The sequence below is a fragment of the Lotus japonicus genome, chromosome 2 (assembly GCF_012489685.1).
Source record: "Lotus japonicus ecotype B-129 chromosome 2, LjGifu_v1.2".
Lineage (NCBI taxonomy): Eukaryota > Viridiplantae > Streptophyta > Magnoliopsida > Fabales > Fabaceae > Lotus > Lotus japonicus.
The window spans coordinates 78,546,893-78,562,601 of NC_080042.1; the positions used below are offsets into that span (position 1 = coordinate 78,546,893).

The following is a 15,709-nucleotide window of genomic DNA, read 5'->3' on the forward strand; positions in this document are numbered from 1 at the left end:
CCCATGGAGAATTGCTAACAATTTCTATAAAAAATTCCATTTGATGGATATCAGAATTTCCAAAGAATGCATTAAATCCAAATAACATGTCCTTGTGTATGATAATCTTAGAATATATAATATATTATGATTTATCACTATTTTTTGGTATGTTTATAAAGAAATGTACATACAACAAGAACTGCTAGTGCTGTAGTTTAACAACACCTATACAGAATTTTAACAAGAACTGTAGCCAACATGTCACGACTCCAATGCAAAACTCATGAATATAATTGACCGTCTATGGCTTGTGTAGTAAATACAGGAAGTGATAATAATACAGTAGAAGAATTTGTTGCTAAGAAGGATGAAGGTCTTCCTTGTATTCGTCAGTGCTGCAGTTTCTTGTGCCACTGAGCATTTCTGTTTTGAAAAACAACAAATCATACAATGTTTTTGTAAATTTTACTGAAAACAGAATAAAAATACAAAATATGATATCATATTAAACAGGTTCTAACATACAATGGATATAAGGTCCAATCTCCCGAAATATGTACACACACATAGTCACAACAGCTTTAAGTTTTTATGTTCTTCTATGAGTATAAGTTTTTGGTGAACATTAGCAACTCTTGTTTTACCAAACACATTACAAATAACAAGGCCTTCCTGTTGTCAATGAAGTGGTGGTATTTTCCTAGATTATAGGTTTAGAACAATGCACCTAAAGCTTATGACCTCCGAACTCTATCACTTGAGCAATGTGAGGGTGATAAAATAACAAAACTTTTATGTGGGACTTGTAGCACCATCAAATGTAAAATGCTTTTGTCCCTACCCAATAAGGCCTAATAGGGCCCTCTCAAAGGCCAGGTTCCATAACTCCATTTTTGGATCTGGAAGGTCGGGCCAGATCAAGTCGACCCGACCTGCCCTGGGATACGCTTAACATCCTCCCATGTTGCATAGTGATCTCCCATGGCATGTTTGGTCGTCAGTGTTACTAGATAGAAGCATCACAACACTAAAAATCATGACACCCTCCTACAGCTCAAGTGGTAGAGCTGGAGGATTATGTGCAAACTAAGAAAATACCACCAATCCTCTGAATAAATGTATGAATCAGTTATATACCTCAAGAAAATTCCACTTCATATGCAAACTACCATCAAACTAAACTTACATAAGCCATTTTTGTTAAAACTTGAAGAGAGGTCTAGGCTACAGCACCAAAGGAATTTCCTCCTTGATTGAAACTATTCCCACTTGACTGGAAGTAAGCAACTGCTGCCCAAATCACACGCAGGATTAGAATCGCAGCAAATACAGTGCCCCCAAGTGTGCAGATGACCTATGATTCATAGTCAATATTCACCAACAGCTGTTATCTATTACTTGATAATGTATTTTCCAATATAAAGCAAAGAAATATTGTGAAGAAATTAGAAATATGACAGAACCTAGTTCAGCTATGCGTGAGTGTAGCTTCTATGATCAGAAATTCATGTGATATGTTTCGAACAACGCTTCAGAATTGGTATTTTCACAGTTTGAAGGTATATGTTCCAAGAGCCAAAATATAAGAATGATCTAAAACCTAATCGACCTATAGTCGTACAAGTTACATCATCAATATCATTGGTTGGTAGTAATTAAACGATGCAAATAATAGGAGCATGGAAGGTTGCATTGTGCATTTAGAGTGTGCAAATAGCATTTCAATACATGAATTCTGCAAAAATGAATAGTAAATTGTGTACCAAACAAAGAAATGCATCTGTTTTCCTGGAAAGAGTAGGAGATATATTATTTGCACACACGTATTTGGAAAACCTTCCTCACATCTCTCATTTACACCTCAGAAAAAGGCTTGATTCAATTCCAGTAGTGTTTATAAGGAGAGAAAGTGGTTGAAAAGATAACTAGAAATGTGAAGTAAAACAAACTGAGGTAAGGTTTCAACTAGCCATGAACTCTACATTAAGCCACACAGTAAGGGGAAGCAATACCTCAAGAAATGCTTTGAGAACAGAAAGTGAAGCAAGCAGCAGAGTCCCATCAACAGCAAAAGAAACCTGAATTATCCCATTCACATGGAAAGCAATAAGAGAAAGCAGCCAAAGATAAATGTAACCACATAAACTTTCAGAAAGGTAGCAGGCGACACATTCAAATTCTACCTTGCTTATGTATCTAACACTCAAAAGGAAACCAGGCCACAAGATTAATGCACGTTCGGTTTAGCTTAAATTAATCAACCAAGTATTGGTGATATTAATAGGCCTTGTTTGGAAGAGCTTATTTGAGCTTAACTTATAGCATAAGCGTTTACGCAAGTGTTTTGGACAGCTTATATAAATAGTTTATGACCCACTTATAAGTGTTTATGCAAGTGTTTTGAGCTTATTTTCGTAAGCCATTCATATTAGCTTATGAATAAAAGTTTATGCTTATCTAACATATTTTCAGCTTATTTCAATAAATTTCTCAAATTCGCTTATGAATTAAGCTTTGAACTTACAAGCTGGGGCGGTATTACTCCACCAGGTAAAACAGAGCGAGAGGCCTTCTTGGCTCGCTTAGACACTTTCCTAAACATGCTCTGCAAGAATCTGATCAACAAATCAACACTACTCTCAGCGTCGTCATCATCACACTCTTCTTCAATCCCACCATAGCCATCGAAAGCAGCTTGATCCATCTCATAGGGTTCTCCACCAATTGAGCTATTCACCTTCACAACAGAGACAGTCAACAAGGTTAGCCGAATCAGAAAATCAACTGTGTCACCGTTTACCTGAACGAGAAAAACATGAATACCTTGCTGATTAAGGGATTTGAACGATGGTTGTGGTAGAATCCGGAAGGGAAGGGTTGGTGACGAAGACAAGGAACATTGTTTGGTGAGAAGTGGCGAAGGTTGGAGCGTGGGTGGCGCGTGAGATTGATGAACGGTGCTGCAGCAGTGGCAGCAGCTCCTGCCATTTGGAACAAAACATGAAGAAGGTCTTTAGGATTCGGTTATTATCGTGGTAGAAGACAGGAAGAGGAGCATAAACATGAACCTCATGTTTTTTTTTTGTCCAAAACCTTAGTTAATTAGTTTATTTCTTTATGGATCTTTGTTGTTTGGGCCTGAGTATGGATAATTTGATTTTTGACCAATTTTTTGTAAGAGGATTAGAAGCACACATCATTCTTTTAAGGGTACACAAGAGATTAAACTTTGTAACCTACATAGGAAATTATAATTTGGTAAAGTTGTGTTGTTGCATGTTGGTCCTCTTAGAAAAAGTCCTTAAGCTATGTAGTCCTTGCCTGAACTTGGTAACAAACATGGCCGAGGGCATGAGGCGGGCATAGGAAGACAAAAGTCGAAACTTCTTGATTAAGCTGCAGGGTAGGCAAAGGAAAACTAAGCTTACTGTTTACATTGCTTTAGCCAGCGGACTTAACCGCATAGTTAAGCTGTTAGAAAAAGGTTAAGTTGAAATGTCATGTGGGCTTTTAGTTTTGCCACGTAGGATAACGATTGACTATTAGCAACTAAACAAATGTGTACATCTTCAATTAGTGCCTCGATCGATTCTATCATCGGACCGATTTTAAAAACACTGAGATTTGGGCATGGTTTTTCAACTTTTCATGACACAATCTTTTGTAATCTCTCTTTCCCCTGAATATCTTTGTTACGTTATCAAAGAAGTTGCGCACGTCACAACTAACAAGGAGGTTGCCATGCCTTTCAACATCATTTGAGGTACAAGCATCAGTGAACGTAGGTGGTTCCTCAACATAATCTAACAACGAAAGACCAGAGTTGAAGATAGTTGTAGGTGACTTTCAGTCACCTGAAGGGAAGCATGGTGCCTGCAACGGTTCTGACCATAAACAACTGGTTTTGTCTTAGCCGGGTTTTCTTAACACATCAAACAATCTATCACAACGGTTCCAAGTTGAAATGAACTAACCAGTCCGGTTTTCAAAACACTAGTTATTTGGAATCACTCATTCTATCTAATTCCTTTGTTAATCTAACGTATTTCACAATCGACAACTATGACATTGATCACTTAAAGACCTTGAGATCACATTAAATGAGTAGGTTATTCCTAACAAATCTTTTTTGACGCTCATCCAAAATTAAGCTTCTCATAGTGGAAATCTTAAAAAAAAAAGGGGTCACTGTCTCAAGTTGATAAGTTGATGGGTCAATTACTTTTGAATGTGGAAAGAGATCAAATCCCCACTATAATTATTTAGAACTTAGAACATAATCAAAGCTATAGTTCTTGAAAGCGACGCAACTGACAAAGAATTTACAAATGCAACTTTCTTGTTTAAAAATATCAGCAAGTTGATTATACGCATATATACAAACCTCGTTCATGAGTTGACAATATCTTAGTTTACGTAGGTGATAATTCAAATGCCAGATCTTTATTAAATTTTAAAATAAAATTATGATTCATTTGCACTTATTTTTCTCTTTTATTTTATTTCCACTTCTTTTCTCTTTTTATTTCTCTCTTAATTTTTATTACATTTTATTCTCTCTTTTTTTTTTACTTTGGGGTAGGCATATGAAAGATGTGAATAAAAAGTTGTTGTTTAGAATAACTAACTTGTTGGAGGGACGAATTAATTATTTATGAATAAGTTGTTTAGAAACTAGTTAATGAGTGCACTATTTGTTTTTTGTTGTTGTCGTCGTTATATTTAATTTATTTAAATGAGCTACTAATGGAGGTGAGAGATTGAAGAAAAAAATATAGTAGATAAAATGTATGTAAAGAAGAGACACATGTTTGTAAGAGTATCATGAAGGGCTAGAATGTCCTTCAAGATGAGTTTAGAGTACATTTGTGGATGAAATTTTTGCGCTTTGCTACGAGGACAGAGAGAATTTGTGACCATGCATTTGGTGCATATTTCTGATGTGAATCTTCTCATTGCTAATTTGTGGGATAAAAACGTTAAAAGCTAAAGGAAAAATTTGATGAGTGATGATTCACATGAATAAAATTAAAATAATACCGACCATTCTGAGATACCTCACTTTTGTGGCAGTTTTAAATTGTAAGTACATTTTTTTGCGGTCTAAAACCGTTATAAATATGAGTGTCAAATAGAGACCTGCATACTTTTTTTCTTGAACACAACCATTTAAAAAAAATACCCCATGGGTCAAATGAATTAGCTTCCAGATTCTGAGACATCAAAGCATGCACTCAGGCCTCAGCTAGCTAATTACTGTATAACAATAACAATGTTCTAACAAAGTAACAATCGTATATATGAAAAATGAAAGTTACAATTAAATTCACACAAATGTCAATGGAATTTTTCTACAGGCACTTGAATTAATTATGATAGAAAACAAGAGTAATGAAAAGGAGAAATTAAAGAACACATGTGGATTTTGAAAATTTTATGGTATTTTTTATTGAATTTTCAGATTTTTAATTAATTCAAGATTTTATGAGTTTTTATTGTGATTTACTAACCATAATAATACCTACTAAACATGTAACCCCTACTAGATGCAAGGAGATAGAGCTTTTTCTCAGCAAATAACAGTACAAAGTAACCAGCAAAAATTCAAAACTTCATATTATATCCAAGCAAGACAAAGGCTGCGATTTCCATTCAATTAAGGAATAGGAAAATCCTTTAGTCTTTGCTTTGAGCCATGACCAAGACACTTAGTTTGAATTTGATCCACCAGCTTTTGAAAATCAAGCACCTCTCCTCTGAAAATCAAAGAGTTCCTACTGTACCAAATTTAGCCTATTGCTGCTACCCAAATGGACCAAGCTCCACGCCTTCTTCTCAAGTTGCCCCACCCCTGCATGAACTGTAAAAAATTAACTGAGACCTCCATTGGTAGAGCTGTACTAACACCGCACCAGTTATAAACCTCTGTCCAGACCCTCCAAGAGAACTGACAAGAAAAAGGTGGGGGATACTCTCCTCGGTTTGCAAGCAAAGAGGACATCGGATATCTGCTTCAGCTGGTAAAACATGTCGTTGTCTCAACTTATCTCTTGTTGGTACACGACCCCATATAACCCTCCAAGCTAGAGCCTACATAACCTCTACTTTTTTTTTTTATCAGCATCTACATAACCTCTACTAGCTATGTAACCCCTACTACACATTATGATGTAACCCCTACTAGATAGTGAAAGATCAGAAACTATAAAGGAGCTAGAAGAATCTAGTACGGGTTAGACTAGTGAGCTGTGAGCCTCTTCAATGGGTGTTGAAAACCCAATTCAACACTTGAACTACTCCAGTGGACCAGTTGAAATGAGTGTTGAAGGTTCAACATGTTGAATAAATTCAACATGGTGAATGAATAGTAACTTGAACCCACTCAGCACACATGGCAAAATCTCATTGGTCATTGTAATTTCCCGATTCTTATCTTATCTTAATTATTTGGGGTCAATTATTTCGTAGTAAATTAATTTTTTTTCACCAAAACTCATCATTTTTGTTTGTTTATAAAAATAAAGACTTGGTTCATTTGATTTGGACACAGAAAAAAAACGACATTTTTTCCCTCTAGTTTTTCTATTTAGCCTCCCATAAACTCTTGTTTGTAACTCTAAACATATTTTAAGTGAAATGGATCCCAACAATAACCCTTTTAACCCCCAAAACTCAACCAATCTCCCTTTCGTGTTTTTTTAAGAAAAAATTAATTAAGAATATTAAATTACTAAACTAGAAAGAAAAAAAAAATCAACTCTAAATTATTTTAATTTAATTTAAATTGATAATTATTATTAATATATAATCACAAAAAGGGTTGTCTAAATGACCCATGATAAAGTTTGGGTTAAATAACCCATCATCCAATCATATTGGAGATAGGTGAGTTGGAAATAAATTAATACATTTTATTAATTTATTTCCAACTCATTTATCTCCAATGTGATTGGATGATGAGTTATTTAACCCAAACTTTATCATGGGTCATTTAGACAACCCCTCACAAAAAAGTAAAGAATATGAAATAAAAGTGGTGAGATAGGGTGTTGAATTTTATTAAACAGTGAGTAAAAGTTGAATGTGTGTTGAATAATTAAGTGAAAAAGAAAGAAAATGATGTGGAGTGTAAAAAGTGAAAAGTAGGGTGTTGGAATGAAAAAACCATTGCAGGTAGTCTTATGTAACTATACACTAACCCCTACTAAATGCATTCCAACTAATATTCATTTTTAAACGTAGGGAGCAAACACAGACAGCATTACTCATTGACTCCAAAGCCATTAATGCTTCTTCTTCTTCTTCTTTGTTCAGACGTGTGCATGTGCAGATCAGAGCAGTGCAGGATCCACCGACAAGCAAGAACCTCAAGTTAAAAGTCAAGAGCGCAAAGACAAGATTCTCCATTGCCCACCACATCAAAAACACCAACCATTCATCAACAAAGAAGCATTGCAATGACGCCGGAAACTGACGCCACGTCATCGTCGAAGCCGCCGCCGCCGCCAGCTTCTTTCAGGTTCAAGTGGGACGTGTTCCTGAGCTTCAGGGGCACTGACACGCGCCACACCTTCACGAATGACCTCTACAACGCGCTCCACGCCCGCGGTGTTCGTGTCTTCCGCGACGACGACGGGTTGGGCCGCGGCGACGAGATAAACGCGAGCCTTCTGGAGGCCATTGATGACTCTGCGGCTTCTGTCATCGTTCTCTCGGAGGACTATGCCTCCTCTCGGTGGTGCCTGGAGGAGTTGGCCAAGATTTGCGACTGTGGGAGGTTAATCCTGCCCGTTTTCTACCGGGTTGACCCGTCGGATGTCCGAAAACAAAAGGGTCCCTTTGAAGAGTCTTTCATGTCCCATGCAGTGAGGTTTGAGGCAGAGCCAGAGAAGGTTCAGCTCTGGAGGGATGCTATGGCAAAAGTGGGTGGAATCGCTGGTTGGGTTTGCCATGAAAACAGGTGGTTTTTCTTATACATAGAGAAAAACCAGAACCTGTTTAAATTTCTCTAGATATTTGGTTGGATCACGTGAACAGAACTTGTTTAGATTAAGCTTTTGAAACAGGAAACTTGATTCTTTCACATAGATTATCAAATGTTCAATATAATATTAGAATAACTTTAGCCCATGCCTCTTTTGCTGTTTTTTTAATATATCTTGTGTTTGTTTTTTAGTGATTGTGCATATGTTTACTGTATTCATGCAGAAATTACTCAGAAGATCACACCAGTTTATGCAGATTAAACTATAGGGATTAATTGTTTCTGTTTTCTTTGTTTCTGAGTTATGTTATGGAATATTTGGTTTGTTGTTTTGTGGTTTTGCTTTGTGTGATTTACTAATTTTCTATTAATGGTTTGTTTATTGATTTACTTTGCAGTGACAGTGATAAGCTGATTCGAGTTTTGGTGGAAACAGTTATGAAGCAGATGAAGAACACTCCACTGAGTGTGGCTCAGTACACAGTGGGGGTTGATGATAAAGTGGAAGAGTTAAAAAAGTTGCTTGATGTGAAAATCAATGATGTGAGGGTTCTGGGGTTGTATGGGATGGGTGGTATTGGTAAGACAACTCTGGCCAAGAGCCTCTTCAACAACCTTGTAGTTCATTTTGAACGTCGCAGCTTCATTTCAAATGTCAGATCAGAAGTTAATTCAAGACATGGCGATGATGGTGGTTTGGTTTCTCTTCAAAACAGAGTTCTTGGTGATCTTTCCTCTGGTGGAACAGGGGATCCCTTCAATGATGTTAATGGTGGTGTTTCTGCTATCAAAAGAGCATTAAATGGAAGCAAAGTTCTGCTAATCTTGGATGATGTTGATGAGGTAAAGCAGCTTGATTTCTTGATGGGTAATAGGGAATGGTTTCATAATGGAAGCCGTATTGTGATAACCACAAGGGATAGACAAGTTTTACCTGAAAGTTATGTTGATATGTTCTATGAGGTGAGGGAATTGGAATTCTCTCCAGCAATGGAATTATTCTGTCACCATGCAATGGGAAGAAAGGAGCCAGGAAAGGATTTTTCGAATCTGTCAAAACAGATTGTAGAAATAACTGGAGGATTGCCCTTGTCTTTGGAAGTTATTGGCTCTCTTCTATCTGATAAGAAGAACAACAAGGAGTGGGAATATGCGGTGGAGAAGCTGAAACAGGATCCTCATCCAGGTGTTCAGGATGTGTTGAAGATCAGTTATGATGCATTGGATAAACAAGAGCAGTGCATTTTCCTTGACATTGCTTGTTTGTTTGTGCAAATGGAAATGGAAAGAGATGATATGGTTGATATATTGAATGGGTGCAATTTCAATGGAGGGATAGCAATGTCAGTCCTTGCTGCAAAATGTTTGATCAAAATCACTACACGTAATGTGGTGTGGATGCATGATCAAGTTAGAGACATGGGAAGACAAATTGTTCAGAATGAAAGCCTTACAGATTATGGTCTGCGTAGCAGGCTATGGGATCGAGATCAGATATTGACTGTTTTGATGAGTAAGAAGGTAAATATTGTAGGAGACATTCCTGGTCATCCCTTGCGATTTCTGAAACTTGTTCATATAGCCTTGAAAAGTTTAAAGAATTTGGGTATCTTTAAAAAAATCACTTTTTTAATTTTTTTAACTTTTAAGGTGTTTGTCTCATTTTTATAAATAATTATTATTAAAAAAAAACGAAAAATGAATTATTTGAATAAGCTACTTTGATTAGTCTATGAAAAAAGCTATTGTGATGTAAAAGTGAGAGAAAATAAAAAAATGTTTTTTATTAGTGCAACCAAACACAAACCCATTTATATTTTTCATAAAAATCTTTAAAAATTATTTTCTTTTTTTAGAGAGTTAAAACTAATTGTTTTTTTATATAATCTTAAAGAAACACACTCTTTATTTTACCAAAATAGAATTAGTTTTGAAAATTAGATCGGTTCAACTGTAGAACTAATCAAGTGACCGGTCCATTTAAATGAAAAAACAAGTAAATCTCAAAACATGACAAATGCCTGAACTAAGTCAAAATTGGTGAAAATAAGAAGTGCTCTTGAACCGGTTAGATTTTAACAAAACCTCAAAAAACTAGATTATGATGATATAATTAATGATGAGATTATTTTTAACAATATCTTTGTAAGTTCTTTTCGGTATCCTTCTACCTATTTTTACATTACTAAATATCATGTTATCAACTCTTACCTTTAGTATTTCCAAATGTCTTCTTTGTACATGTCTATACCACCTTAACCTATTTTCAGTCTGCTTCTCCACGATGGATAGGTGTTACTCCATTATCTTTTCTTATCCGCTCATTGCGTATCTCATCCTTTCTAGTGTGGTCACCTATTCATCTTACCATTTTCATTTATGTTTCTCCAACTTTTTTCTCATGTTATCCTGTTAAAGTCAACATTCGCTATCATAGAGGATCTCATGTGGTCACAAATAAATATTTTTCTCAATTTTAACCACCCAACTTGAATTATGTGTGTACCACTTTGTCAATTTTCTCATCATTTGTATAATCAACCAAGGTACTTAAACTGTGAAACTTGTGGCACACAATGTCATTTCCATTTTTTCTACTTCCAACATTAGTCTTACTAATTTGCAATGCATATACTCTCTCTTACTTCTACTTAATCTAAAACGTTGATTCCAAAGTCTTACTTCAAATCTCAATTTTAGACTTAATCGCTTCCATTAATTCTTCAATAAGAACTAGATCATCCGGAAATAAAATGTAGTTTGGAATGTTTTTCTTTGTATCACTCATTAGCAAGTCCAAAACCATATCAAACAAGTACACACTCCGGATGAGCAACACACTTCTTTTAATATTGAGTAAAATTCACATGGGTTGCATTAAAATAGAATGAGATGTACATAATTTGGGGACACTGCATGAATTTCATTCAATAATATGATCCTCCCCGTTTGTTTCATTTGAAGAAGCAAAGACAGTATTTTGTAGAGACTTCTGCAATCAATGTGGAATAAGTTGGCATTGTGAAATATTGAAGAAACGTCTTCCAAAATAATATTAGTAGTTATAAATTGTCCATTTAGAATTCCTTGAAAATTTAACAATGAATAATACATGCAGGGAACAAGAAGTATTCAAGGGATCGTCCTAGATTGTGTGAAGAGAAACCATTTACCTAGAGATCGGTCTGCGGCTGAAATTACATGGGATCACTTTCATCAAAAGCCCAGTTTTAAATCTGCATCAGCATTTATCAAAGAGAAGTGTAAAAAGTATATGCAGGACAGAGAAGAGAAAGCAAAAGAGGTTGTCCTTCAGACAGACCACTTTCAACCAATGGTTTCCCTAAGATTGCTTCAAATTAATTATTCAAGATTGGAAGGACAATTTAGATGTCTGCCTCCAGGACTAAAGTGGTTGCAGTGGAAACAATGTCCATTAAGGAATTTTCCTTCAGGTTATAATCCTTTGGAGCTTGCTGTGATTGACCTCTCAGAAAGTAAAATTGAAACATTGTGGGGCAGGCGCAGTAACAAGGTTTGCTTTCTTATTACATAATGAACTAGCCAATATCTCCTTTATATTTTTTTAAATAACTAAAATGGATATTGGCCTTTTTTATAATTATCAATGATTTCAAAACATGGATGTTTCATTGCTAGGTGGCTAAGAACTTGATGATTTTAAAGCTCTCAAAATGCCACAAATTAGCTGTAATTCCGGATTTAGCTGATTATCTATGTCTGAGGAAAATTGTTTTGGAGGAATGCTCTCATTTAACTAGGATTCATGAATCACTTGGAAATCTAAGTACCTTGGTTCACTTGAACTTTCATCAGTGCAATAACCTTATCGAATTACCTGCTGATGTCTCCGGGCTGAAACATCTCGAGGACCTTATCCTTTCTGGCTGCAGGAAATTGAAAGCATTGCCGATAAGCATAAGCTGCATGGTTTCCTTAAGGCAACTTGTTCTTGATGAAACTGCTATAACTGAGCTACCTGAATCCATCTTCCACCTGACAAAACTTAAAAAGTTGAGTGCAAATTCATGTCAATTGAAGAGGTTACCTTCCTGCATTGGGAAACTGTGCTCACTGGAGGAATTGTCTCTCAACCACAATAAAGCATTGGCTGAATTGCCTGATTCTGTTGGTTGTTTGGAGAATCTTGAGCTGCTTAGTTTGGTGGGGTGCAAGTCACTCTCTGTGATTCCTAACTCTGTTGAGAAACTAATTTTATTGAAAAGGTTACATCTTAATGTCAGTGGAATTGAAGAGTTGCCTGATTCTATTGGTTCTTTATCATATTTAAGGGAACTCTCTGTTGGAGGCTGTATTTCTCTTCACAAGTTGCCTGTGTCAATAGAAGCTTTAGTTTGTATTGCTGAGCTTCGGTTAGATGGGACACCAATTACCAATTTGCCAGACCAAATTATGGGCATGAAAATGCTTAAAAAGCTTGACATGGGAAATTGTAAGCACCTAACATGTCTACCACCATCAATCGGCCTCCTATCAGCTCTCACAACTTTGGACATGTACAACACTAACATCACTGAATTGCCAGAGTCAATAGGAATGTTGGAAAACCTTACCCGGTTGAGATTAGACATGTGTAGACAGCTCCATAGGCTTCCAAATTCCATGGGAGGATTGAAATCTTTGCAATGGTTAATGATGAAAGGAACAGCAGTTACTCATCTACCTGATAGCTTTGGAATGCTTTCAAGCCTGGTAGAACTACAAATGGAAAGAAGGCCTTATCTAAACAACATGCCTACAACAGACATAATTGCTAACGAGCAGGAGGAACCTAATTCAGAGTCAATCTTAACCTCTTTCTGCAACCTCACTATGCTGGAACACCTAAATTTTCATGGATGGAGAATAATTGGAAAAATTCCAGACGATTTTGAAAAGATATCTTCACTGGAAACTTTAAGTTTAGGCCACAACAATATTTGCAAGCTTCCAGCAAGCATGACAGGCCTCTCCTATCTCAAAAAGCTTTATTTGGAAGATTGCAGGGAGCTCATGTTTCTGCCTCCTCTTCCCTCTAGCTTGGAGGAGCTTAACATTGCAAACTGCACAGCAGTAGAGTACATATCTGATATTTCAAACTTGGACAGGTTAGAGGAGTTCAACCTCACAAATTGTGAAAAAGTGAAGGATATTCCAGGTCTTGAACACTTGAAGTCCTTAAGAAGGTTGTACATGAGTGGTTGCATTGGATGTTCCCTTGCTGTGAAGAGAAGATTTTCCAAGGTTAGTCATTTCTCTATCTATATATTTTCTTCCTTCCCTTTCAAAGCCTTTTGCGATATGGCCAAAATAGTTCTTATACATGGTAGAGCAGTTCTCACCCCTCATGTAGCTTTCGGAATAGAGTTAGGCCTAACTTGAATTTTTGTATTAGATTTATTATGTCCAGTTCTATAATTGTCAGAACACTTGCAAATTTTGTTTCAGGTTCTACTTAAAAAATTAGAGATTTTGATTATGCCTGGAAGCAGAGTTCCAGACTGGTTCTCAGGGGAATCAGTTGTGTTTTCAAAGCAAAGAAACCGTGAGCTTAAAGGTATTATTTGTGCTGGTGTGCTTTCTTTCAACAAAATACCAGAAGACCAAAGAGATAAACTGCAGTTAGTGGATGTTCAAGGAAAAGTCTTCAATTTGACTGACAATGTTTACAGCACAACGTTTCGCCTTCTAGGAGTACCTAGGACAAACGAACACCACATCTTTTTGCGCAGATTTGGAGTTCATACTTCCTTAGTCCATCAGTTAAAAGATAAGTATACCTTACATTTGACAAAGCGAAACCCGCCTTATGTTGAGGGGCTGAAGCTGAAAGACTGTGGAGTAAATTTAGTGTTTGAAGGTGATGATGATTATGAGGGAGATGAAGAATCACTGGAAGAAGGACAATATTCTGTTTCACAAAAATTAGCTAAGTTCTTCAACACTACTGCAGAAGATAACCCTGATCCTTGTGCGGAAGATAACCCTGACCCTTGTGTAGGGGCGGAGGGATCGGGGTGGCTCACCGGTGCCGCCACGCCCCTCATCTTTTTTACTTTCATTTGGATACTATGTATATTTTTCTTTTGGCCCCTGTGGTAAACTTAATATATATTATCATGTAACCAATATTATATAACACTATATGGCACAGCGGTACGTACATGAATAACTTCCTCACTAGTCTTAGGTTTGAATCCTGTTTACACCACCATTTAAATTATTATTTTTTGAACTAAAAAGTGAAAAATGCTCCAAATAGGAATTGAACCTCAATTAAGTTACTTAGGTTCCTTACATTCTCGCTTTGCTAAGGCATCCTAGGCAAAGTAACAATGTATTGTGTCTCAGTCCGTTTCATCGTGTTTTTTCGCCTTTCTGTGCTGCTTAACATCGCTTTTCCATAATGTTCTTCTACACTTGTTGCTTCTTTGGTTATTGTTTCTTAGGCTAATGTAATGGGCCAAGTCTAATTGTATGTGTTACCAAGTAAGGTGATTTGGTGATTCCCGAACAATTGAGGTGACTTTCGGTTTTTTGTATACATTTAGGAGTTTTAATTTTTTAAACTAATTTGTGAGCCATTTACAAATCACGTTCCAACCAACTGTCGCATCTCTGCCAAGTTGATCAGGGTGAACATCTTGAACATGGGCTAGGTCAAGAAACCAAACAACCATCAAGAACAGTGTTTATAAGTTTTTCCTCATGAGAATCCCGTGCTTGTATCACCTTTAAGAACTTTATTCCTTGTATCACCTTTAAGAACTTTATTCCGGTCTATGTTCCAAACATGTTCAGAAACATGAATGAATTGAAAGTGCAGCAACGCAGGATGACCGGTCCACGATTTATCACTCTTTTCTCAGCCATTCGCAAAACCTTTATAAATATCTCACCGACAGTACAAGTATTTAGAGGTTATCGTTTGAGATTGACTCACACTTGAGGGGAAGATTGTTGGAATATCAAGTAGGAGTAAGTCTCATATTGGAAGAAAATGACAGTGTTGAATACTTTATAAGTGAGGTAACTCAAACATCAAATGTCTTAAGGTTTTGGGTGAAAAATGTGGTGCCGGATCCACTTGTTTGTTGCCCTTTATTTTACTGTGGAGATCTATGTGAGTTTTAAGCATCTCATGGCCCTACATGGGTGATGGAGACATTACTTGAAACTCATCATCTGAGTGGAAGACAAGTTTTCCAAATTTCTTGGATGTCATTCGTTTGCCAGGGTGATGGAGACATTATTTGAAACTCATCCTCTGAGGGGAAGACAGGTTTTCTAAATTTCTTGGATGTCATTCGTTTGCCTAAGCCCATACCATGTCTTATCGCTTGTTTGATGTCTTGTAAAAGGTTATCTTAATTGTCATTCGCCCCTGAAAGTTTATTTCAAGCACATTCGTCGTGAGATACAATTTTGTACTTGATTATTTAGCTGCTTTGAATTTGTGCATACTAATGTGATTTCTTTCAATGATCTCTCTCTTTTCAAAATCTGTTGCCTATGCTTTTTTCAGATAGAAGAAGTATATCTTAATTATCCTTTGTTTCTTGTCTTATTTTTAATTTTAGTACTAACAAAAATAATACTGCCCTTGTATAATTATCAACGAAACTAATCTTCCATTGATAATTATTTTCCCATGCATTCATTCTTCTTTTCTTTGTCTCTTTCAATATCACTCTCACACTGATCGTATTCTGATTCCGAAAT

At 36.3% G+C, this 15,709-nt stretch overlaps 2 protein-coding genes across 3 annotated transcripts; one reads left to right on the forward strand and one right to left on the reverse strand.

Annotated features, from left to right (window-relative positions):
* Positions 1 to 56: 56 nt before the first annotated feature.
* LOC130739916 (protein SHORT HYPOCOTYL IN WHITE LIGHT 1-like) lies at positions 57 to 3,050 on the reverse strand. 2 transcript variants are annotated; one of them, XM_057592387.1, is made up of 5 exons: positions 2,806 to 3,050; positions 2,507 to 2,719; positions 1,995 to 2,060; positions 1,169 to 1,269; positions 57 to 405 (listed from the first exon to the last, which is right to left on the reverse strand). In XM_057592387.1, exons 1-4 carry the CDS (start codon positions 2,968 to 2,970, stop codon positions 1,207 to 1,209), a joined length of 507 nt encoding a protein of 168 aa, XP_057448370.1. In that variant the 5' UTR covers positions 2,971 to 3,050; the 3' UTR covers positions 57 to 405; positions 1,169 to 1,206. The 2 variants fall into 2 exon arrangements, with proteins under 2 accessions (XP_057448370.1, XP_057448369.1); XM_057592386.1 differs by having other exon boundaries at positions 1,169 to 1,336; positions 2,806 to 3,031.
* A 4,064-nt stretch (positions 3,051 to 7,114) lies between these two features.
* On the forward strand, positions 7,115 to 14,262 carry LOC130739917 (disease resistance protein RPV1-like). The gene is made up of 5 exons (XM_057592388.1): positions 7,115 to 7,942; positions 8,365 to 9,487; positions 11,085 to 11,501; positions 11,627 to 13,231; positions 13,436 to 14,262. Exons 1-5 carry the CDS (start codon positions 7,440 to 7,442, stop codon positions 14,087 to 14,089), a joined length of 4,302 nt encoding a protein of 1,433 aa, XP_057448371.1. The 5' UTR covers positions 7,115 to 7,439; the 3' UTR covers positions 14,090 to 14,262.
* The last annotated feature ends 1,447 nt before the right edge of the window (positions 14,263 to 15,709 follow it).

What these genes read in the sequence shown, in the direction of transcription:
- LOC130739916 (XM_057592386.1), bottom strand. Translation starts at nt 2,970, where the DNA reads ATGGCAGGAGCTGCTGCCACTGCTGCAGCACCGTTCATCAATCTCACG. An exon ending in GAGTAATACCGCCCCAGCTT is followed by an intron (nt 2,061 to 2,506) that starts GTAAGTTCAAAG and finishes GGGATAATTCAG; the next exon opens with GTTTCTTTTGCTGTTGATGG. An exon ending in TTCTCAAAGCATTTCTTGAG is followed by an intron (nt 1,337 to 1,994) that starts GTATTGCTTCCC and finishes TATGAATCATAG; the next exon opens with GTCATCTGCACACTTGGGGG.
- LOC130739917 (XM_057592388.1), top strand. Translation starts at nt 7,440, where the DNA reads ATGACGCCGGAAACTGACGCCACGTCATCGTCGAAGCCGCCGCCGCCG. An exon ending in CTGTTTTGATGAGTAAGAAG is followed by an intron (nt 9,488 to 11,084) that starts GTAAATATTGTA and finishes TAATACATGCAG; the next exon opens with GGAACAAGAAGTATTCAAGG. An exon ending in GGGGCAGGCGCAGTAACAAG is followed by an intron (nt 11,502 to 11,626) that starts GTTTGCTTTCTT and finishes TTTCATTGCTAG; the next exon opens with GTGGCTAAGAACTTGATGAT.